This window comes from Budorcas taxicolor, chromosome 20 (genome assembly GCF_023091745.1).
Source record: "Budorcas taxicolor isolate Tak-1 chromosome 20, Takin1.1, whole genome shotgun sequence".
In the NCBI taxonomy this organism is placed as follows: Eukaryota; Metazoa; Chordata; class Mammalia; order Artiodactyla; family Bovidae; genus Budorcas; species Budorcas taxicolor.
In genome coordinates this window covers 31,859,381-31,884,534 of record NC_068929.1, presented here as the reverse complement: position 1 = coordinate 31,884,534, position 25,154 = coordinate 31,859,381, and the positions used below count along the sequence as shown (strand labels likewise).

Here is a 25,154-nt window from a genome sequence, read left to right as displayed (position 1 = left end):
TTAGTTATTGTATCGCAGGGGTCCTCAAATGGTCCATGGCCTCTTAGGAACCAGGCCACATAGCAGGAGGTGAGCTGCAGGCTAGTAAGCGAGGCTTCATATGTATTTACAGTCACTGCCCATCACTAGCATTACTGCCTGAGCTCCTGTCAGATCACTGGTGACATTCAGATTCTCAGAGGATTGAAAACCCTAACCCTAAAGTCAAGGTGGAATATTCTGACATTGCCACAAAACAGAAATGAACTGCACAATAAATGTAACTCACTTGAACCATCCTGAAACCACCATACTCCCAGGCCTACAAAAAAAGTTTCTTCCACGAAACCGTTTCTGATACGAAAAAGGTTAGGGACCACAGCTTTATAGGGCTCTAGAATAGGTAGGAGGGAAAAAAAAAAAACAAACTGGACAATCAATCCTTTTTGTTTGCTTTCCAGGTAACATAGAATTCAGTCCCTGTGATTTTTCGGTACATACTTCTGGTTTCAGTTTTCACTGGATAGGCTGGGTTTAAAAGAGAGGGTGTTTGAAGCAGAGTTGAGTTGATGGAGTTCAACAGGTGTTCTCCAGGGTCTATTACACTCACGATTTGCCCTGTGTTAACTGTTCGATTTCAAAGGTCGCCAAGTTATCCTCCCCCTGGTTGTGGAAAAAGCAAATCTAAACTGAAATCGGAGCAGGACGGGATCTCCAAGACGCAGAAGCTACTGCGGAGGACTTGTTCCAGCACCGTCAAGACGGAGGACGTGTGCGCCCCGAAGCCGCACAGGACCTTCGGGCGCTCGCTGTCCAGCGACCCCCGGGCTGAGCAGGCAGTGACAACCATTAAATCACACAAACTCTTGAATCGTCCCTGCCCTGCAGCCGTCAAGCAGGAGGACTGCCTTGCTCTCAAGTCGCACAAACTCTTGACCCGCTCTTGTTCTGGAGACCCGCGCTGTGAGCACAATGCCAGCCTGAAGCCTCACAAACTGTTAAGCAGGTCTTACTCCAGTAACCTCAGAATGGAAGAATTATACGGACTCAAGAATCACAAGTTGCTCAGCAAGTCTTACTCCAGTGCCCCCAAGTCATCCAAAACGGAGCTTTTCAAGGAACCCAATGCAGAGGGCAGGAGGCTCTCTCTTACCTCAGGGCTCATTGGTATCTTAACACCATCGTCATCTTCATCTTCCCAGCCTGCTGTGCGTACATATTTTCATCTTCAGTTCTTAGATGTTAGCCAAGGGGCAGGAGAGGGTTTTGTGAGTATGTCTGTGTTGCAAATGTCTGGTCAAAGATGCACGGTTTTGTTTTGGGTTTTGAAGATTTACTATTTTTTTTCTTTTGAATATTCCTTTGCATACCAGACATTTTCAGCTAGTACTGGAATGTTCGTTTTGATTCTGGAAAAACAAACGTTCCTGTGGATGTGAGGTCTAGTCCAGATTCCTGTCATGGGAATGAATACTCCTAAAAATAGAAGGAAGTCCATTGAATTCACGAAGCAAGCATAGCATTTTGAATGTTTAATTAAGCAGGTTTATCTAATCCCTAGTTTTCTCACATAAGTAGTGGAAGTCAGAGTTTGTCTAAAGACTAAGAGTGGTATCCTTCCTGTTGTACATAAGTGGAACGCTTTGCCTGTGAACTTGTAGAGAAAAGTAATACTTAACCGCTGTATCCCAGAGCGTTACTTCAAGCTGCTCTCAGTGTCTGCTTTATAAAACTGAAATTGCTTTATCCTGAAGCTGTTTTGTGGTGAAGATGGGGCTGGCAGGAGATTGTATTAAAACTTAAGTACTTTGGGTGGTATTTACTGGGAGTCAGATTTACACAAAGTTTGCCTCTAGAGTGATTAGCATTATAGCCAGCTTCAGATAAAGAAGCAGACCTATCTTATTTATAATTACATAAAATAATTGACCAAAAGTTTTCTTTGCTTTTAGTAAACTGGTGTGTATGTGTGTTCATGGTGCTCTTGTATAGATATATTTCTGAAATTACATTGTAAACTATACTGTGAAATTTTGTGTGAAGAAAATATATTTGGCTATGTTGGTAGTTTTAGGTGGACATCCCTAAAAGCCCATATGGTCTCAAAACTATCAAAGACATACAGAAAATTAATTTTGTCAGAGTTACATAGTAGAAAGTGTCCCATAGTTAGTTTCACTCAAGAAAGATAATTTTAGATATTCTGTGAAAGAAAATGTCTTCGTGTCCTCCCATAATACATTGTCCTACCGTATTATGTTGAGTGTAATATGGTGTTTAGTATTCTACCCCTTTCAGTAGCTTGGAGGAATTGTACCTCTTTCATACATCCTTGGAGGAATAATTCTATCTAGTTGTAAAATGAGTCTGAATAGTCTAAATGAGGAAGTGAGAACATTCAGTGATCAGGGACAGAGACAGCAAGTTTTTGTGATCATTTAGAGATCCCAGTCATTTTTACTAGAAGATCAGAAATTAAGAATGCAATTCATTTAGTTTAAACAAAGATTGCAATAATAATGGAAGAAAGGACATTATAATAAATTATAAAATCTTAGTCTCATAATCAGTGATTTGATTCACTTACAGGTCTGCATTCATTCTTGCAAAAGTAAAACACTATAATTTATATATTTTTCCTAATTTAAAAACATTTTCTTTTTACTTTGCTTCTTATAGCCAAATGGTGCCAAATGCATTCCAATACGAGACCGTGGCTTCCTAGTGCAGGTATGAGCTAAGCCTCTGAAATAGTTCAGCCTTTAGTGGGTTTTCAAATCCTTCTTGAACTTGACTTAATTCTTTCTCTTTATTGTCTTATTCAGACAATTGAGTTTGCTGAACAGCGGATCCCTGTGTTAAATGAGTACTGTGTGGTTTGTGATGAACCACATGTGTTTCAGAATGGCCCCATGCTTAGGGTAAGTTCTCACTGGTGGAATGTTGGTTTAGAACAGAAATGAAGAAGGTTAAGATATAAACAAGTAAATAATTGCATTTACAGTAAATGCTCTCTATTGAGTCAGTTATTTAATACACAAAGTTGTATAGTTTTGACAAATGTATCACTATCTCTGAAGGACTCTGTGAAAGATCAACAAGCAGTTTCACTTTAGGAAACTATTTCTTAGCTGTATTTCTTACATGCGCCTATCACCTTGTTGTTGGTCTGTCTTTATATACCTCTGTGTCCATCCATATTGATATGTATATGTATGTAAACTTGTAAACACAGTTGTTTTCAAAACCACACAATCTACAGTACTTAATGTAGGAGGAATTCCCTCACGGTTCAGTGGTTAGGACTCCATGCTTTTACTGCCAAGGGCCTGGGTTCAATCCCTGGTCAAGGAACTAAGGCCCCACAAGCAAAAAAAAAAAAACACAGAAGAAAAAGAATAAGATATTTAATATGGAAATGGAGAGTCCTTATTCCAGTTAGAAGAGGTATATATAGTAGACTCAGAGAATTAAAGATTTTTTTTTGCTGCCTACTCACGCATTTGTGACATTGTTAAGGAAGTATGGAAATAAGAATCAATGTGTAAATGCTTTTCCAGGGAAAATTATCCAATTGAAATTTTTTTGCAGTTTTTTTATTGAGATAAAATTTGTATAAATATACAATTCATTGTTTTAATGTGTACAATTCCGTGTTTTTTTAAAAATAATATTGTCAATTTTGTGCAATTATGACTACTTTCTATAATTCCAGAATCTATTACCCCAAAAGAGAACCCCCGTAAATCTTAGTAATCACTCCCAATCTTCCCTTCCTCTCATCCTCTGGCAACCACTAATATATTTTCTGTCTCTATGAATTTGCCTATTTTAGAAATTTCATATGAATGGACATTAAATTATATGTTATGTGGCCATTTTTTCACTTGGTAGTAAAATGTTTTTGAGGTTCATCTATGTAGTGTTTCTCATAACTTATTCCTTTAATGGTGGAATAATACTCCATTATACAGCTATGTGACTTTTGTTTATCCATTCATCAGTTAATGGAATTGCTGGAGACTTGTGTTAACTCTGTTTAACTGTTTCAGGAACTAGCAAACTTTCTGACAGTGGCTGTGCCACTTTAGATTTCTAACAGCAGTGTTTGATGGGGTTCAAGTTTCTCCACATCTTCACCAACACTTGCCATTCACCTCTGTTTTCCTCCAACTGAAACCATCCTATGAATTGGGAAGTTGTAGCTCATAGTGGTTTGCTTTGTCCTTTGCTAATGACTGATGATTTGAGCGTCTCTTTATGTGCTTCTTGGCCATTTGTATGTCCTCTTTGGAGAAATATCTCTTTAAATCCATTGCCCATTTTTTAATTGGATTGTTTGCTTTCTTTAGTGAGTTCTAAGAGTTCTTTGTGGCTTCCCTTGTGGCTCAGATGGTAAAGAATCCACCTGCAGTGTGGGAGACTTGGGTTTGATCCCTGGGTTGGGAAGATCCCCTGGAGAAGGGAACTGCTATCCACTCCAGTATTTTGGCCTGGAGAATTCCATGGACTATATAGTCCATGAATCACAGACTCAAATATGACTGAACGACTTTCACTTCACTTCAAGAGTTCTTTATATATTCTGAATACTAGATCATTATCAGAGATATGATTTGCAGGTATTTTCTCCTGTTTTGTGGGTTTTCTTTTTCTTAATGGTGTCCTGTGACACACAAAACTTAATGTTAGTGGAATCCAAATTTATCAATTGAGGTATTGCCTAATCCAAGGTAACAAAGATGTATACCTGCATTTCCTTCTAAGAGTTTTATAGTTTGTATCTTACATGTAAGACATTGAGTTAATTGTTGTTTATGGTATGAAGTTGAGGTTCAGATTCCTTCTCTTGCATGTGGATATCTAGTTGTCTGTGCACCATTTGTTGAAAAGACTATTCTGGCCTCATTAAATGATATTGTCTCCCTTGTGGAAAATGATTTAACCATAGATGTGTGAGTTTGGACTCTTGATTTTATTCCCCTGATTGTATGTCAGTTATTATACTTGTACTATACTATCTGAATTACTGTAGCTTTGTAGTAAGTTTGGAATCAAGAAGTGTGCGTTTTCTAATCTGAAGTGTGAGTTTTGTGCCTTTTCTAATCAACATTTTACTAGAGGTTCTAGCCAGGCAGTTAAGAAGAAAGAAATAATAGAAGGTATCCAGATTAGACAGGAAATACTAAAATGATATCTATTTGCAGATGATTTATGCACCATGTGCCAGATACTCTGGGTAGATAATTTTGCATGCTTGAGTGCGTGCTCAGTCACTCAGTCACATCCAACTCTTTTCGACCCCATGGACTGTAGCCTATCAGACTCCTTTATCCATGAGATTCTCCAGGCAAGAGTACTGGAGTGGGTTGCCATTCCCTTTTCCAGGGGATCTTCTTGACCCAGGGGTTGAACCTGCATCTCCTGTATTGGCAGGCAGATTGTTTACCACTGAGCCACCTGGGAAGCCCCAGGTATTTTGCATATTGCTTCCTTATTTGATTTTCACAGAACTCTGTGGTTTAGGTATTTTTATGCCCATGGTGCAACTAAGGAGATTAAGATTCAAAGAGGGTAGGCAGTTTTGTTAGTATCCTCCCCAGCTGTGTGACTGGAAGCTGAACTTTGAACCTGATTCTGTCCGATTTCAAAATCATCAACATTTATTAAACGCTTTATGAGTATAAGGCACTATGCTAGAGTCTGTTGCACTTTTTAAGAGAAATTTATCCTATATGCTTGAAAAGATAAATTATAAAGCCTGGAAACAGGTAGTTTTATTAGAACAGTTTTGCCTTTCAAGATTTATGTTATAAAAACGTATATAACAGCCATTAATGAGCACAGTCATCTGTCAGGTTTTATATTTGTTTCATTTTATTGCTTTTGGAAAATATATAACAAAGTTTTTCTTGCCCCTCATATGCTTTTTTTAATAGTTTTTCCTCTCAAAGAGATATATTGCTAATCTGAAACCAAATTAACTGACTCAGCATTTATTTTAATAAAGATTTGTACAAGATTGTTATTTTTATTCAATACCCAGAAATGTATAGTTATGATGAAAGGAGAAAGAATCATTTTATCATATTCATTTATTCCACTAAGAAGGCTCATCTTTATTTTGTCATTGTGCGTCTGTGGACCTTGATTTATTTCTTAATCCATGGCAATAATATTTTCATTGCAGGATATAATAGTCATGTTATGAATAGCATAAGCTTTTTGGGTGTTTTTTTTTTTGTAATCATGTTTTTGAAGTACCTTACATGGATCTTCCCTGGTGGCTGGGCTTCCTTTGTAGCTCAGCTGGTAAAGAATCTGCTTGCAATGCGGGAGACCTGGGTTCCATCCCTGGGTTGGAAAGATCCCCTGGAGAAGGGAAAGGCTACCCACTGCAGTGTTCTGGCCTGGAGAGTTCCATGGACTGTACAGTCCATGGGGTTGCAAAGAGTCAGACATGACTGAGCAACTTTCACTGCATAGATTATTTTATTTAATCCTTATAATAACCTTCTGAGGATGGATATTACTACCCCTGCTTTATAGATGAGGAAAATAGTAATTTTTTTAATGTCACAATGCTAGTAATTAATAGGGACAGGATTTGAATCCTGGCAGAATGACACCAAGGCCATGGTTCTCAATCATAATGCTGCTCTTTACTTACATATTTGAACTGACTACTTTTACATCCTGGAAATTGACTACACTTGGTGTTGGGAGTTTGCTCTTCCCAGTTTACTTACTAGCAGTTCATTCCAATAATAGGTGATAGAAAGATCATAGTTGATACTAGTATTCTCTGTACCTTGATCCAAGGTTTCTTTTACTTTATCTCTGTCTTTCTGTACCAGTTAAGTATGCTGTCTATTTCTAGAAATGGAAATGCTTTCATAAACAAAAGTGAAGACAACATTTTTAAATAAATATAGTTTATCAAGCGGTTTTATGTTGCTGTAATTCAGGCTGATATCTAAGGAAATCAGAAACCTTACTTTCTTAAATAGTAAGATAAGTAACATATGAAATCAGATCAGGAAATGAAAATAGAGAAACATCTCATATGCAAAGGAAGAAAAGTAAACAGAATACCTCCTTGTATTAAACAGGTATTTCACTTAAATCAGGCATATTCATTTTTTCTTTCTTATATTTCCATTGCAATGTATTTTGCTATAATTTCAATAATGTATAGTGATCATTTCAATAATGTATAACAATTTTTACAAATGTAATTTCCTATGGATAGTAATCAATAAATGGACTCATTGGTCACTTATTCTCAGCCCATGTAACACATTAAAAACTGCAGTAAATCCCCAAGCTATAAAAAAGAGATGTTATAGCCCCATGGGTGATTAAATGGTTAGATAGAATTGTTTCCATAGATTTTCTGCCTCATGTTTGTTACATTTGTTAGATTTCTCTGTCAAAATTCAAACTGTTTCTCACTTTTTTTCTCTTTTCTTCAAGCCTGATTGTTTTCTAAATGACATAAGTCTCCACTTATTCCTATTTCCCAAATGTCCTAAAATTTTAGTCACTAATTTCCTGTTCTGTCACTTTCCTCAGAGGTCTAGGCAAACTTGTCACACTTTTGCAACATAAGGAACTAAACTACTTATTTAGAAATACCACAAGGCTCTGATTTTCTCTTTTGTTTACAAAGGTTATAAATATCACTCTCAGGTGGGTTCTGACATGTGATACTTTAGATCTGCATAAAACTCACATTATCAGGAGGGTTGTTCAGAGTCCCAGAATTTCAGTTTGGAAGTACGGTCTGCAATCCCATCAGAAAACCAAACCAAAACCAAATCACTAGTTCTCTGTATTTTGGAATCAACTGGAGTGTTGATGCTATAGACTGTTTGGTGATGCTTTAGAATGTTGATTTTGGACTTCATTAAGTGTGTTTGTAAAAGAGGAAAAGGAGGATTTACTGCCAGAATCACCACTGTTTTATCAGCCTGTAAACTCCTAGTGCCCTTATCTTTTTGTTATACTCACCTTAAGCCCCATTCTTGGATCAATGCAGGTGTTTGTCTTCTTTGAGCCCTGTATGTGAGCTGCTGAATCCTACTGGAACCACTCACGTGGTTGCGTGGCTTAGTGTCCCTACAAAGTTGAAACTTTGTCAGTGACACTGGGTGTGTGTTCTCTGTGTCCCTGGTTAACAGACTTTCTTGTTTCCCACATTAGCATGTGATAAAAGAATTATGATCTGTTTTCTTCTCCTGCCCTGTGGAAATGTCCCACATTACTTGCTTTGTGTTATCAGGCCTGAGACTCTCACGTCACCTCTTGAGAATAGTGCACCATCCCACTAAAGTCAAGTCAAAGAAATCCATGAACCTAGTAATTTTTGTACCCAGTTTTGCTGTGGACCTTAGAAAAATGTTTGTAACTAAGGTTCTTGTTAGAGTAAAGTTAACAATACTCAGCTATAGTTTGGTCATAGCTTAAGGCACTCCCAAGACCAATCTTGAGAAACTGAGTAGGTAGGTAAACCTGGATATGTCCCATTTTACTTAAGAGGAAAACAGGTAGGTCTTCTTATATTTAAGTCTGACCTTCATATCTTAATATTTAGAGAATGGATGAGAAAGCATGACCAATTTTCTCCCCCCAAATCCATCTCGCAGAAGTTAACTTGGCAAGTTTTGAAATAACAGGTCAAACTAAATAATTATGCCAAAAAACTTTTAGTTAAAACATAAATATTTTTACATCCAAATTGAGCAGAAATTGGTTTTAATAATCAAACAACAGCGTTAGTTTTATGAGGCAGTAGGGATCAGCATGTATATTGAGGCCTAACCAGGCCTGATCCTATTTCATTATGGATCTGTCTTGATCTCTGTGGGATTCCTGTCTTTCCTAATCGACAGTAAATCTTGCCTTGCTCCAAATGTGTCTTTCTTCCAAACCATTGAAAAGAACCCAAAGAACTGACTATAAATCTGGAAATACAGAAAATTAAAGGCTTGTAGGTTTTGTGTTTCTAGTCAATATTCTTAATTATTCTCATGTGTTTTCCACACTAGTTTTTTTAAATTATTAAGTTGTATTTATATTGCTCATTTCTATTTTAGTAAGACATGCTTTAGAAACAAATTAAGAATTTTGATAAACCAAGGGTATGAAAATAAAAGTACCGTGTCATGATATGCTTCAATGAAAATTCTTACTAAACACATATTTCTGTGTATAGATTAGTTAACATAAGTAGAAGAGATGGGGTTTTCCAGCTGGCCCTAGTGGCGAAGAAACTGCTTGCCAAGACAGGAGATGTGAGGGACATGAGTTCAATCCCTGAATCAGGAAGATCCCTGGAGGATGGCATGGCAACCCACTCTAGTCCTCCAGTATTCTTGCTTGGAGAACGCGCATGGACAGAGAGCTTGGCAGACTACAGTCCTTAGGGTCGCAAAGAGTTGGACATGACTGAGCAACTTTCACACTATCCAGCTTACCTAATAGTGTCAATATTTCAACAGCTCTCTATACCTCAAGGAGATTTTATAATCTTTATCTCACTTGATTCTTCTCTCTTGGTCCTTTTATCAACCTGGTGAACTAGATCTGATTTTATGCCTGTTTTGTAGCTGGGAAAACTGAACTGTGCACATAAGCTCCAGCTGGAACAACATCCATGTTCATCTGTTTTATATATTGGGCTTACATGAAATATTTTGTTTGAAAAAAATGATCACAGCAAAAAAGAGTTTGAAAACCACTCACCTACACTGTGCTATATATAAATACATAGCTGGATTCTTGAGTTGTGTTATTTCTGTTTTCAGTAGGAAGTAATTTAAATTCATTGAAAACACAAAATTTCTAAAATACAGTTGGTTCTAAAACATTCTTTAAGGCTTAAAATAATTTTTTTGAGTCATGTTTTTACTGCTCACATTTAAATTGTTTTGATTCAAGTAAAATTAAAAAAGTATTCATTTTAGCTTAAAAATTTCTAAAATGAATCTTAATTTAGGGACATATAAAGTTCCCCATGTTTTTAATGGTGCAGAGTGAATGTTATATTGCAGATATATTATGTGTAATGGCAGGAGGGACTTGCCATGGTTTTACAGTTTAAGTTATAGGGACTAATTATTGGAAGGCAATATAATAGTATAACATTAAGAATAGGCAATATTTTATAAATTGAAGCTAATAGATTTCTTGTAAACTTGAATTGGTAACTGTACATTGCTGGTGATATCTAGGCACGTATACTTTATTAAGTCATGTTTAATAAAACATACAGTTTTGCTTATCCAGCAGTAGCTATTCCATGAGTATGTTTTATTTTGAATTGAGACTGGAGTTTTCTATGCAAATAATATAGTGATAGCAGATTTTCTTGGGAGCAGGGCACTGGCTGGCAGTATGCTCAAAGTGGGAGAATGCTAATTGCAATATAACTGTATATTTTATTAAGGAGGAATGAATCACTTGCTTTCCTGGAATAGGATGTCCTTTCTGTGAGACATCTAGTCTTGATTACTTGTGATTTGAGAACTTTCTTTTAGTATGCCATCTTGTGTTGACATTTTGAACTCCTCTCATAAAAAATGTGGATAAACAGTTATCTACAAAAACTAGATTGGCAAATAATTATCTGAAAATTAAGCTTATTTATATCTTGAATACTCTATTGAATGGTCTAGTAAAATGATTGATAGATGTAACATTGTTATTGTAAAATTCACTGGCATTTAGTGTGGTGGTGGTGGTGGTTTAGTCTCTAAGTCATGTTTAAGTCTTTTTGTGACCCCATGGACTATAGCCCACTTGGCTCCTCTATCCATGGTATTTCCCAGGCAAAACTACTGGAGTGGGTTGCCATTTCTTAATCCAGGAGATCTTCCTGACCCAGGAATTGAATCTGCGTCTCCTGTATTGGCAGGTGGATTCTTTACCACTGAGCCACCTGGGAACCCCTACTGTGGTACATAAATTAATTGCAATATTACTACCTCTATCATTACTATTTTAAAAATAAAGATAAAATTATTTTTATAAGAATATAATGTGTAGCTATACTTCAGATTTTTCAGAATGGTAATACCGTTTCTTGCCCCCCTCCACAAAGCAAGTTTTCTATTGTACCTGATTTCCTTCTTCAAACAGTTGCAGTAATAGGATATCCTTAGAAATTAGCCTTGCAAATTTGAGTATGGGAAGAAAGGCCATTTTTCAATGAAAAAAATGCAATAAAGAAAAGGAGTGTTTATAAAGAAATTAAGCCATAGCTTTATCATTAGAATTGTAAATTTATAATTTAAAATAATGGGTCAATTGATAAATCCATGTGATTTGGAGATTTAGAGGTTGGAATGGAAATAGGTCTGGGAGGAGGATGAAACAGCAATGCAGGAGAAACCATTCAGAAAAGACTGAACTGTTGCTCATTTGTTACTCAAGATAAAGACTAGGCGGTCTGGGCAAAATTGGTAAAAAATCGTTTGAGACAAAGTCAGGGTGGCCCATGAATTTCTAGGATTGGGGACAAAGTATGCTGATAGAATACTCAAATTTCAAATAATTACCTTCCAGTCTAGTTTAGCAGAGTATTTTATTTCATTTTCATTTATACCGTTTAATAAGGCAACAATTAATGCCAAAAATTAGTTTCTACTTTATTCCCTGAATATGTGTGTAAATATACATATATACATATATATATATATATATTAGGATGATCACAAAATAAACATAATTAACTATCCAAGGTTCAAGAAGACAGACATAGGAAGACAAATATCATATGATATCGCTTATATGTGGAATCTTTTTTAAAAGGTTATAAATGTACTTATTTATAAAACAAAAGTAGAGTTGTGGATCTAGAAGACAAAGCTACTTAGGGGAAATAGGGGGAGGGATAAATTGAGAGATTGGGATTAACACAAGAGTGTATATAAAATAGAAAACTAGTAAGAACCTGCTGGATAGCACAGGGAGCTCTACTCAGTACTCTGTAATGGCCTGTATGGAAAAAGAATCTAAAATATATGTAAATGTATAACTGATTCATTCTGTTGTATACCTGAAATTTACATTATAAATCAGCTATACCCCAATAAATTCTTTTTAATTTAAAAGAAACTAAAAATTTTCCAGGGTTCAAATATAGCATTTTAAAAATGTTCATTACTCGTATATATTAAATGATCCTTATCATGATATTCAGCTTTAGGATTGATGGATTTTGATCATAAAAAAAAAAAGCTGTATGGTTGTTTGGGAATAGTAGTATTAAAAACAAAGTACCTTCTTTGTCTCTGTTTACTTACTCAGTGAACTTTGGGTATCTGGAATATGAATTAATTCCTGTGGCCCCTTAATGATTTCCAAAGCTTGCCTTCCCCTGGATTCTTTTTTGTTTACAGTTTCATTATACTCAAACATCAATATAGTGTTTGATGCTATAGTAAGTGTGCAATAAAATGGTTGCTCTTATTATTTCAGACCATACCATGCTCCCAGAAACAAAAAGAAACAAAAGAAACAGCCCAGTGTCAGTGGGAGAAATTGAGGGGCAGCCATACATGCACATAGATACACATGAAAAAATAGGACCAGATTAAGTTAAATGCTAAAGTGACAGTAGTAGAAATTGAACAGTCTGCTCTAAGTTTATCCAAGTGCATACAGCAGTGTGTGTAGCTTGAGTCTGGATGAAGAACTTTGTCCAATTAATTTCCTGCCATAGGTAGTTTTCCTATGTTTCTGAAATAGAAGTTGTCTTTTTAAGACTGACAAAGAAAATACATCAATTTATTTGAGGGGAAATTTTCTTTAGGGAATGTCAATCAGAAATCTTTGTGTGATTGGCTTTTTGTCTACAAAGCCACCACGTGGGCCCATTCTGAGCATAAAGGGTGCTTAGTATGGGGCTTTCCTTCCCCACTAGTTAAGCAGTGGACGAAGTTATCCTCTGAAGTCAGTGAGCATGGGAGCAGTGGCACTAACAAATACGTCTCTCTGCTGTGCTGGGCACCACAGGCTGCATCGTGTTAGGCTTCATCAGCTACCTAATGCGATGTAACTCGGGAGATGAGATAAATCAAACAGATGACACTGTATTAGATTTGAAAGATGAGAGGTCTTCCAAAGCAATTGCAGAGTATATATTTCAGTGCTGTTGACTTCAGGAGATTATTGAAGTAAAAAATCTTTGCAACAAAACCAGTCTTTCAAGAGTTAGGTAGCAAGTAAGCAGAGTCATGCTTATTTCTTCCAGAGAAAATTACCTAGGAAGAAATGGAATTCTCCTTTGTAGATTCGTTTTACATAGCTTTGGGATTGAATCTCATTTTTTAGTATATCACCAGTTTAGGTATCTACTTTCAAATGCATCTTCTGTGCAAATGTGAAAATTTAAATGCATCTTCCGTGCAAATGTGTATTACGCAAGCAAGATGGATTTTCTACTTAAAGGATATATTTTGTGCATGCATGCTCAGTCATGTCCAACTCTGTGACTGCACAGACTGCAGCTTCCCAAGCTCCTCTGTCCATAGGATTCTCCAGACAAAAATACTGGAGTGGGCTGCCATGCCCTCCTCCAGGGGATCTTCCTGACTCAGGGCTTGAACCTGCATCTTCTGTTTTGGCAGGTGAATTCTTTACCACTGAGCCACCTGGGATAGATCCAAAGGATATTTTCACATATTGCTAAATCATTCCAAGTGCAAGTGCCTAAAACTAACTGAATTGAATTTTTAATAATGTTTTTGACTATATCGGTAAAATGGCTATTTACTAATTGTTACGTATATTTAGAAATTTAATTTTTTAAAATAAAGTGATAGCTCTTCCCATCCCCTCTCCAGTTTTATTGAGATATATAGCACTGTATAACTTTAAGGTATACAGCATAATGATTCGTCTTACATGCCTCATGAAATGATTATCACACTGAGTTTAGAATATCCATCATCTCATATTAATACAAAATAAAAAGAAAAGCACTTTTTTTCCTTGTGATGAGAACTCTTAGGATTTTAGTCTCTTTTATATGTAACATAAAAGCTGGATTTAGAAAAGGCAGAGGAACCAGAGATCAATCAATTTGCCAACATCCATTGAGTCATCGAAAAAGCAAGAGTTCCAGAAAAAGATCTACTTCTGCTTTATTGATTACATCAAAGTCTTTGACTGTGTGGTTCACAACAAACTGGAAAATTCTTAAAGAGATGGGAATACCAGACCCCCTTACCTGCCTCCTGAGAAATCTGTATGCAGGTCAAGAAGCAACAATTAGAACTGAACATGAAACAACGGACTGGTTCCAAATTGGGAAAGGAGTATGTCAAGGCTGTATATTGTCACCCTGCTTATTTAATTTATATGCAGAGTACATCATGCAAAATGTCAGGCCCGATAAAGCACAAGCTAGAATCAAGATTGCCAGGAGAAATATCAATAACCTCAGATATGTAGATGACACCACCCTTATGGCAGAAAGTGAAGGAGAATTAAAGAGCCTCTTGATGAAAGTGAAAGAGGAGAGTGAAAACGTTGGTTCAACATTCAAAAACTAGTATCATGGCATCCGTTCCCATCACTTTATGGCCAATAGATGGGGAAACAATGAAAACAGTGAAAGACTTTATTTTGAGGGGCTCCAAAATCACTTCATATAGTGACTGCAGCCATGAAATTAAAAGACACTTGGTCCTTGGAAGAAAAGCTATAACCAACCTAGGCAGCATATTAAAAAACAGACATTACTTTGCCAACAAAGGTCCGTCTACTCAAAGCTATGGTTTTTCCAGTGGTCATGTATGGATGTGAGAGTTGGACTATAAAGAAAGCTGAGGGCTGAAGAATTGATGCTTTTGAACTGTGATGTTGGAGAAGACTCTTGAGAGTCCCTTGGACTGCAAGGGGATCCAACCAGACCATCCTAAAGGAAATCAATCCTGAATATTCATTAGAAGGACTGATGCTGAAGTTGAAACTCCAATACTTTGGCTACCTGATGTGAGGAACTTACTCATTTGTAAAGACCCTGATCCTGGCAGGAGGCGAAGGGGATGACAAAGGATGAGATGGTTGGATGGCATCAACTCCATGGACATGAGTTTGAGGAAGCTCGAGGAGTTAGTGATGCACAGGGAAGCCTGGTGTGCTGCAGTCCATGGGATTGCAAAGAGTCGGACACAACCGAGTGACTGAGCTGAACTGAACTGATATATAACATACACCAGTGTTAATTATATTAGTTATGTTGTACATTATGTCCCTAGTAGTTATTTATCTTGTAATTGAAAGTTTGCACCTTTAGACCACCTCCACGCAATTTCCTCTCCCTCTACCCTTCCACTTCGGGTAACCACAAATCTGTTCTCTTTTTCTATGAATTTACTTGTTTTTGAAGTATAGTTGACCTACATAGAACATTTTGATAGTTCTGGTGCACAATGTAGTGATTTGATATTTCTGTACATTACAAAATGATCACCACAGTAACTTTAATTACTATCTGACACCATACAAAGATACTGCATTATTATTGACTATCTTCCCTGCACTGTTCATTTCATCCCTATGACTCATGTATTTGGTAAATGGAAGTTTGTACCTCTTAATCTCCCTCATCTGTTTTCTCTCATCCTACCACCTCCTTCCCTCCTAGCAACCACCTGTTTGTTCTCTGTGTCTATGACTCTGTTTATATTTTTGTTATGCTTCCTCATTTGTTTTGTTTTTTTAGATGCATATAAGTGAAGTCAGACAGTATTTGTCTTTCTCTGATTTATTTCAGTGAGCGTAATGTTCTTGCAAATGGCAATATTCTTTTTTTTTTTTTATGACTGAGTGGTATTCCATTTTATTTATATATACCACATCTCCTTTATCCATTCATCTGTACATGGGCACTTAGGTTGCTTCCATACCAAGACTAGTGTAAATAATATTTATATAGATAGTATTTCTTGGACTTCCCTGGTGGCTCAGATGGTAAAGTGTCTGTCTACAATGTGGGAGACCCAGGTTCAAGCCCTGGGTTGGGAAGATCCCCTGGAGAAGGAAATGGCAATCCACTCCAGTACTGTTGCCTGGAAAATCCCATGGACAGAGGAGCCTGGTAGGCTACAGTCCATGGGGTCGCAAAGAGTGGGTCACGACTGAGCGACTTCTGGGATTCTGGGATAGTATTTCTTCCTTTTTAAAAACTTTCATTTATTTTTGTGTGTGCCAGGCCTTTGTTGCTGCACAGACTTTTCTCTAGTTGTGGCGAGTGGAGGCTCTACTCTAGTTGTATTGTGTGGACTTACTGCGGTGGCCTCTCTTGTTGTGGAGCATGGGCTCTGGATGGGTGGGTTTCAGTAGATGTGGCTCCGCAGCCCTGGAGCACAGGCTCAGTAGTTGTGGCACCTTGGGCTTATTTGTGCTGCAGCATGTGGGATCCTCGTGATCACAAATAGAACCCGTGTCTCCTGCATTGGCAGACCAGTTCTTTATGACTGAGCCACCAGGAAGCCCCTCTTCCTTTTTATTAATAATATTCTAAAACTTTGCATTTTCTATTTATTTTAAAGAACATCATACATTTACTTTAGGAATTGGAAGATGGTAAAAAGAAAAAATGTTGAATTGATTCCCCTTTCTTCTGTAGCCTACGGTGTGTGAACGAGAGCTGTGTGTATTTGCTTTTCAAACCCTGGGAGTAATGAATGAAGCTGCTGATGAAATAGCAACTGGAGCTCAGGTACTAACACATGATACTAATTATTTTATATTTTGATTTGAAAACATTATTTATTCTGCCCTTCTTTGGGGGCAAATTTTTGATAGTTCTTGATACGTTGAAAAAGCAAACCGTCATTTGATATTTTTAGATAGACACTGCAGTTTGCCAACTTTATTTTACAGTTGGCAAGAGAAGTTAAACCAACTTTAATTGTTTGAAAAATAATTGCATTTCTTTTTTATATGGTGAAATTGAGCTACTGAAACCCTTGCCCTTGCATTCTGTAAAATTTATTTGTAAAGTTACAGTGCTATAAAATGGAAGCCAATTTATTTTTAAAACTCAGGTGAAAAGGTAGTGGGCTGCTGCTGCTGCTGCTAAGTCACTTCAGTCATGTCCGACTCTGTGCGACCCCATAGATGGCAGCCCACCAGGCTCCCCCGTCCCTGGGATTCTCCAGGCAAGAACACTGGAGTGGGTTGCCATTTCCTTCTCCATAAAATGGAAGCCAATTTATTTTTAAAACTTAGGTGACAAGGTAATAGGCAGAACATGTAATAAAAAGAGAGCATTCAGTTTTACAATAGCAGTATTTATAACATAGGAAGAAAAATATAAAAACAAAGAAAAAACTTGGAAGTAGAGCAGCATCCCATGTTTCTGGAAAGGAAAAAAAAACAATTGTAAAGATGCCAAAATGTATTACATCATGTAATTCATTAAAATTTCAACTAGTTTTTGTTCATTTATTGAACATGACTGAAATACTAATAGATGAGAAAATTCCAAAAATCAAAAAATAGTGCATGTTAATTAAAGGAGGCTAGACCAGCCAAACACAAAACCGTATTATGTAATTCTGTAGTATTTTAACAAAATACAGTACTGGCAAGGAAAGTACTGACGAGAAAGTCTGGTAATCCCCATAATTGTTCAAGTTTTAAATACATTTTTTATATATTAAGGGAGGTATCACATCATGTCATCAAATAAAAATGGTTTAGTATGGTGGAAACAACTGACTTGCAGGGAAGAAGCACTTTTAGGTCTTTACACTTGTGTGCAAAATCAAATTCCAAAAGACTTATACTTTAAAAGTTTAAGTATTACAGGTGTTTCAAAGTATTATACCTCAACTGGAGAAGAGTCACATTAAGCATGTACAGCTTATGTAGGGCATCTAGTTCATGCATTTATGCCCATATAAGAAATCAGAAAGAAAAAAACAACAGATCTGAGTCCATACATATTTTACATCTTTTACCTGAAAAAACTAGTGAGCACTAAGCGCTAATTATGAAAAAGTGTATTTTGCTACTAACTTAATTACACGGAAGCTCATAAAAATTGAGAGGAAAAACATGAATATCATTACAAATTAATACAGGAAATGAATGCACAATTCACAAATATGAACCTGTAGTTAGTAAAGAAACATGAGAAAATATTTACCTTACTAAAAATCAAAGGAAACTAAATGTAAGAGAATTTTTAAAAATTCACAAAGATGGGTGGGAAGAATGATCATACAAGGGACATATGGTCATCACTGCAGTAAATATCAAATGCCTGCTGTGTAACAGGTGGTGCACTAGACGAAGATAAAGCAGTTAACACAGGCAGCCCAGGCCTCGTGGACTTACACTCCCTTAACCTAATCATTCCACTGATGAGCTAAAATGAGATGCAAACACTTGAGGACATTTTAAGGGTAGTATTTGTGATGTAATGAGCTACAAATGAAAATGAAGCAAACAGTAGAACATTGACCAGTTGTGATATGGAAAAAAATGAGTCCATGATTAAAATAAACTTTAAAAATCCAGCTTAATATTACCTTTGCATCCAGTGTGTGCAAATTTGCATACTAAAAGCTCTAAGAATCTCTAAAACTGAAGAAAATGACTAGCCTATATTTGGAGGATTTCTCAAATTTATCTGACTGTGGTGAGTCTTTTTTTTTTTAATGTAAAAGGTTTTCTCATCCCTTGGAAACTAATATTGCTCAAAAAAGAAAAGATACTTTAATTTATGCTATGTATAGCTATGTAAAAATAAACTTTACACAGGTGTATATGAATATACATACACAAGTACATGTATTTTCACATGGGTATATATGTATGTGTGTATGTATATGTATAATTGTTTGAGTCGTATGGTTAATACTTAAGCATTTTACTGGATGTAAATTGTTTTTCATACAGTTTAATCAGGGAAGAAAGTAAAGCCTAGAAATAATGCACATTGATTAGAAGGAAGATTAACCTCTTAACAGTAGGCTAAGTTGATAGAATAATAGGTGCTTTTTTCCCCTCTAATTATAGATACATGTTTAAAAATAATGGATCTTAAAGTGAAATTATACTTGGATTATGTAACAATAGTAACAAGACACAAGTTTTCACTTAGATCAATTTAATGATTCAGCTGTAAAGATCAATATCAAAAAAAAAATTTTTAGAGAATTTAGTGATTCTACTTGAATGCCAATGCAGAATATTCTTTTAACTTCTTTAAAGATATACCCCAGTATTCTGGCTGTAATCTTACAGATTACATGTAATTGGATTCTTTTTCTAAATAGCACTGTATCTCTGTGGTCTTGTTTCATCAGCTGACTCTTAAATTTTTCATGGGGCTCTGAGGAGCTCTGGAGCTTGCATGAACATTCCTTAGAGGGATCTGCAGGAGACTGGTCTGGGATGAGAGTGTGTCAACAGCTGGAATTCCAGGCCTCCAAATACTGCTTTAACTAGAAGGCAGCTCCATTTTATTTTATTTCTTTTATGTACTGAGGCTCTTACATACAATTTTCTTAAAAAACAAAAAAGAAATTACTATTGAAATGCTTGAAAGCCAGTGGTCTACAATTTTAAATTTACCTCTTCTCCAAAAAAACACATCATTTTATTCCATGGAAAAGTTATCATCTGCAAATAGAATACAAATTCAAAAACTGTAGTATAAACCTTTCTTTGTGCCAAGATTCCAAATCTGACTACTGTAATAGATAAACTATTAATACGGTACACTTTTATTTCTAACTCTACAACTGTCTGGTTAGAATGTTTGTTGGGTAGCTCTCATCATTGAAGGAAATGGATTTGGTCCACCATGTGGGTCTGCTGTGTTTTCAACATGTGGTGTATAGTAGAGGGAAAGAGAGGAAAGGAGCACTGTCTGTCCATCAGCTCAGCCCTTTTCTGCTTACTGTCCATGGGTTAAGATCAGTCATATGGTCTGATGTAGACAAAAGGGTAGAAATATTGCTTGCAGAGCAGTTGCTTCCAAGCAGTAGCCCTATTATACCTTGGAAGCAACGTATGAAACTTTGGTGGACAGCATGGAATTTTGCCAGAGTAGTTGTACTGTTACTTTGAAGTTAGTTTAGGATGTACATTAACAAAAATATTCTATTAGTTAAATTCTCTACCCCTACATCTATTATTTTCACTATAATTTACTTTGAAATTATTGGCAAAACAATGCAGTTATTTGGGTAGTTTTGATTTGAAGCTTTCAGCTCAAGGTATTTAATTAAAATATTTGATTGAAAGGGGAACATTTATCAGATTATTACTGTATCTATTTTTTGCCTTTTTTATTGTTGTAAAAAAGACATAACAAAGTTTACTACACTAATCATTTCTAAATGCACAGTTCAGTAGTGTTAAATATATTCACATTGTTGTGAAACAGATTTCTGTAACATTTTCATCTTTGCAGAACTGAAACTCTATACCTGTTCAGACACTCCCATTTTCCCCTACCCCCATCTCTGGTAACCACCCTTCTTTCTGTTTCTGTGAATCTGATTACTTTAGATGCTTCATGATTATAGTCAATAGTATCTGACTTCCTGTGACTGGCTTATTCGCTTAGCATAATGTCCTCAAGGTTCATCCATTTTGTAAGAGGTGACTGACTTTTCCTTCTTTAGGCTAAATAATATTCCGTTATATGTGTCTGTAGCATTTTGTTTATCCATTCATCCATCAATGGATATTTTGGTTGCTTTCATCTCTTGTCTATTGTGTATAATGCTGCCGTAAACATGGGTGTACAAACATCTCTTAAAGATGTTTTCATTTTAATTCTTTTGGTTATGTACCCAGAAGTGGGATAGTCACTTCCAGCAGGACCCTTCTGGAATTTCTACTTTTTAACTTTTTTAGAGGAACCTCCAGACTGTTTTCTGTAGTGGCTGTACATTTTACAATCCCATCAACCCTGCACAAAGGTACCAATTTCTCCATATGCTCACCAACACTTTGTATTTTCTGGTATCTCTAATTTTCTTGAAGAGATCTCTTGTCTTTCCCATTCTGTTGTTTTCCTCGATTTCTTTGCATTGATCCCTGAGGAAGGCTTTCTTATCTCTTCTTGCTATTATTTGGAACTCAGCATTCAGATGCTTATATCTTTCCTTTTCTCCTTTGCTTTTTGCTTCTCTTCTTTTCACAGCTATTTGTAAGGCCTCCCCAGACAGCCATTTTGCTTTTTTGCATTTCTTTTCCATGGGGATGGTCTTGATCCCTGTCTCCTGTACAATGTCACGAACCTCCGTCCATAGTTCATCAGGCACTCTATCTATCAGATCTAGTCCCTTAAATCTATTTCTCACTTCCAATGTATAATCATAAGGGATTTGATTTAGGTCATACCTAAGTGGTCTAGTGGTTTTCCCTACTTTTCTTCAATTTAAGTCTGAATTTGGCAGTAAGGAGTTCATGATCTGAGCTACAGTCAGCTCCTGGTCTTGTTTTTGTTGACTGTATAGAGCTTCTCCATCTTTGGCTGCAAACAATATAATCAATCTGATTTTGGTGTTGACCATCTGGTGATGTCCATGTGTAGAGTCTTCTCTTACGTAGTATATCTTTATTATTATACCTGTTGCTTAGAATCCAGTTTGTGTGCTCATACACACATAAATGGAATAATGTAGTAGAGACATATTAGCTGTTCTAGTTTTATCATTTTCTGAGTAAGTCCTAGGGGTATCTATGTCTGTGTACTTTGGGGGGTGTTATTTATAGATCCTATACTCTATGGCTTGAGTGTTGCTAATTGTTTTCAGTCACTGGAAATTCTGGATGCTATAATTGGGTGGATGTGTTTTGTGAGTATACACACATCAGAGTGAGCCCCACTGTCATTAGGTCACAGTGCCTCCTCATTAACCACATTTTAAGAATCAAAAATTGTCCTGCTCTTACTGTGCATTGTTTAAATGCCTGTTTGAAAACTTCCTGGCGCTGTCTTTCCTTATAAAGATTAAGTCAGCTGCTTCCTTATGAGGCCTCTTGTTATCACACTATAGATACTTGTGTTCTGATGAGCTCTCTCTACTTAGTATTGGTTTTCTTGATTTGGTTGCTAAAGCATATTGTTTTGGGAATTAGGGAAGGGAGCCATGCTCTTAACTGCTACATACTACTGCCTCTTGGAAAATTGTCCAGAAGAATCATAGAAGAACATAGGAATAAAATCATCTTGTTTAACAAGCCAACGGTCTTTAATGGCCCTTGTCAGAGGAGAGTAGGAAGAAGTGAGATGATGTCAGGATATTTATTTTTCTTGGAGTAGGCTGGACTCATTCTCTGTAGTTTCCTTCACCTAGAATAGTTTCTTCCTAGACAGTCACACGTCTTCCTCTCCCACTTTGTTCATGTCTCTGTAGAAACATCACCACATTTCCTAGCCCCTCTGAAACAGTCCTCTCTGCTGCCTTGGTCTCGTAAGCCTGCTTTATTTTTAATAGCATCTGACACTGCCAGGAACTGTCTTTAAGCATATATTTGTGTAACTGTTTTTTTCAACACACTTTCTCCATTGAAATGTGAATTCCACAAGAGCAAGGGCCTGCCTTGTGCACTGTCTTGCCATAGAGCCTGCAACACTGTTAGCACATTGTATGTATTCATGACAAAGACATATTAGAGACAGAGATATTAAAATGTGAGTAGTTGGAAGCAACGTGTATTAATTACTTTAAATTAATAGTCAAGCTTGGTCAAACTTAGTCTAAAGCCACAAATTAAAGACTTCAGAGATTAATAGCTATCTTGAGTCTTTGCAATTAATTACCATGAGAGGGAGAAACAATGGCAAAACTCTTAATAAAACCTGAAGGGTAGTAACTATCTTATGTGTGTATTTCAAGGTGGTAGATCTACTAGTATCCATGTGTAGGTCTGCATTGGAATCTCCTAGAAAAGTTGTCATTTTCGAGCCATATCCTTCTGTGGTAGATCCTAACGATCCTCAGATGCTGGCCTTCAACCCCAGGGTAAGTAATCACCCTTGCACAGCACCCGTTTCCTGTAATAATAATTGAGACTCAGTCTCACTAGCTTTCTTCTTTCTTAGCTAAATTACCGTCTTATCAAATCCACGACCTGTCGTGAACTCTATATCTGTTTAGCAAATACGATTCTTTTCCACAAATTTGATTTACTTCCACCTTGTCTTTCATGTACCCTGTTTCTCTCCTTTTCTCCTTTAAAATCACTTTCCTAACTTTACTGTCACGAAACTAGACCCATTTAATTCCCTCCCATGCTGATCTTTACTCATTCCAACTGCACAGAAGGTAGGTAAATAGCTATAATTAAATGGTTTATAATGGTTGATACGACTTTTAATTTCATTACGTATTATTTTTGAGATTATAACATATGTAGTCTCATTTTTAAGAATCATGGGTAAGGGGACAAATTTTCCCTTTTCTTTTGTATTTTTATTTTACCCTCTCTTGCCTTCTCTGCTCTCCCTCCCCAGTTATCTGAAGGTTACTAAAAGTTTAATTACTATTGTTGATCAGCTGTCATTTCTTGAGACACCAATTTCGTAAATATTCATGGAGGTTAGGCAGAATTCTTCTGAAATAACACAATTTTCAAGTTGCATGAGAGACAAAATTGCTTCAGTTTCTATTATTACTCATCTTGAAATCATTTTATGGAAACAATGTATAAAATTTCCTAGGAAAAACTTTCCTTCTTTCATAAGTGGTAATAGCACACATATTTACAATATTCTTAAAAATGAATTATCTGTTGAGCGTATGGTCTCATTTACACATTTACTAGTCACACTCTTTTGGTAACAACCTTCTAATCAACAGAAAATAAAAGCAAGGTGAAATTATAAGATTTAAAGTGGATTTTCGTGTTTCAGAAGGATTCTGTGCTTACTCTATTCATCATGGCTTAACTTTTTAGTAGTGAAAACAAAAATCAGGAGCCTAATAGCTTTTTTGTACTAAGAGTTTTTCCCCTGTAAGCTGAACATGGTTTTATGTACTGAAACTTACACTAAAACTGGCATTGTTTTCTTGTTTCTTCCCTCTGACTCAGTTATAAATGCTATGTCCTTGAGCCATCTTACTAAAGTCTTCCCTTTTATGTACACAACACACTCATTGCTTTCAAATTGACCCTGATGGAAAATTCAGGTACAGAAATAATATGTTTGCCTAGTGATGTGCAGACCTGCAAAGGCTTGTAGTGAATGCTGTTTTTCCCCCTTCAAACAGAAGAAGAACTATGATCGAGTAATGAAAGCACTGGATAGCATAACTTCTATTAGAGAAATGACACAAGTAAGTATATCATCTTGTGGTCTTATACAGTTCAGTTTAGCTTGAGTGAAATGATATTTTTAAAATATCTGGGAGTACTGACCGTGCAGTAAAATGAAGACTTTCCTGTTGTGTGAGAGTGTAATTAAAATCATAAAAAATTTAAAACTGTTTTGTACTAGGATGTTTTAATGAAATCACATCAGTGTTTTGGCATGCTACCACTGTGACTTTGGAGGGTAATTGCATAAATATAATCCTAACTCTCTGTTCTCAAGCTCAGATGAGAATTTGTTGGAATATCTTAAGGCAAAAGTTAAATCTGGTACTATCTTCTAGACTGTCAGCTTTAATTAATGGTAGTCATTTCAAAACATCATTGTAATGTTAAAAAAAAACAAATATTGAATATTTATACAAAATCTCAAAACAACTTTGAAAGACACCAGACTCCTTGAGAGCTTATATTTTTGGCCATTAGGGAGGCTTTGGTGGAAGAGTTTGATGAGCAAGGATCTGGGTTTATTACGAAAGTCTAATATGTTACTGGGCTATAGTCCAACAGTTGGAAAAGCACATCTTATTGAATTATTGAGGCCTTTCTGCTGCCAAAGACTTGGAGAAAGGTTTAAGGCTCATCATTATAAGTAGAAATTAATAACCTGTAATTGACAACAACACGCATTGTGGGTTCAGTTTGCATATGGTGCTTTCAAGGCTTGCATTGCCCTAGAGGCCCTTGCAGGTTTATAATAAGTGTTACTCTCACTCATTGCCTTTCTCTGGGGAAGGAATAGTGATTTCTCCAGTCTTGGGGCCCACAAAGCTTCTGTGCCACGCCCCCTCCCCCCACCATCACATCTACTCCAT

At 36.4% G+C, this 25,154-nt stretch overlaps 1 protein-coding gene across 1 annotated transcript in view; it reads left to right on the top strand.

Moving 5' to 3' along the window:
* PARP8 (poly(ADP-ribose) polymerase family member 8) overlaps nt 1-25,154 on the top strand; it is a 185,668-nt gene that overhangs the window by 135,891 nt on the left and 24,623 nt on the right. The window contains 6 exon segments of the mRNA XM_052659163.1: nt 623-1,187; nt 2,659-2,709; nt 2,805-2,900; nt 16,622-16,714; nt 22,866-22,991; nt 24,240-24,305. Coding sequence (XP_052515123.1) covers nt 623-1,187; nt 2,659-2,709; nt 2,805-2,900; nt 16,622-16,714; nt 22,866-22,991; nt 24,240-24,305 — 997 coding nt within the window.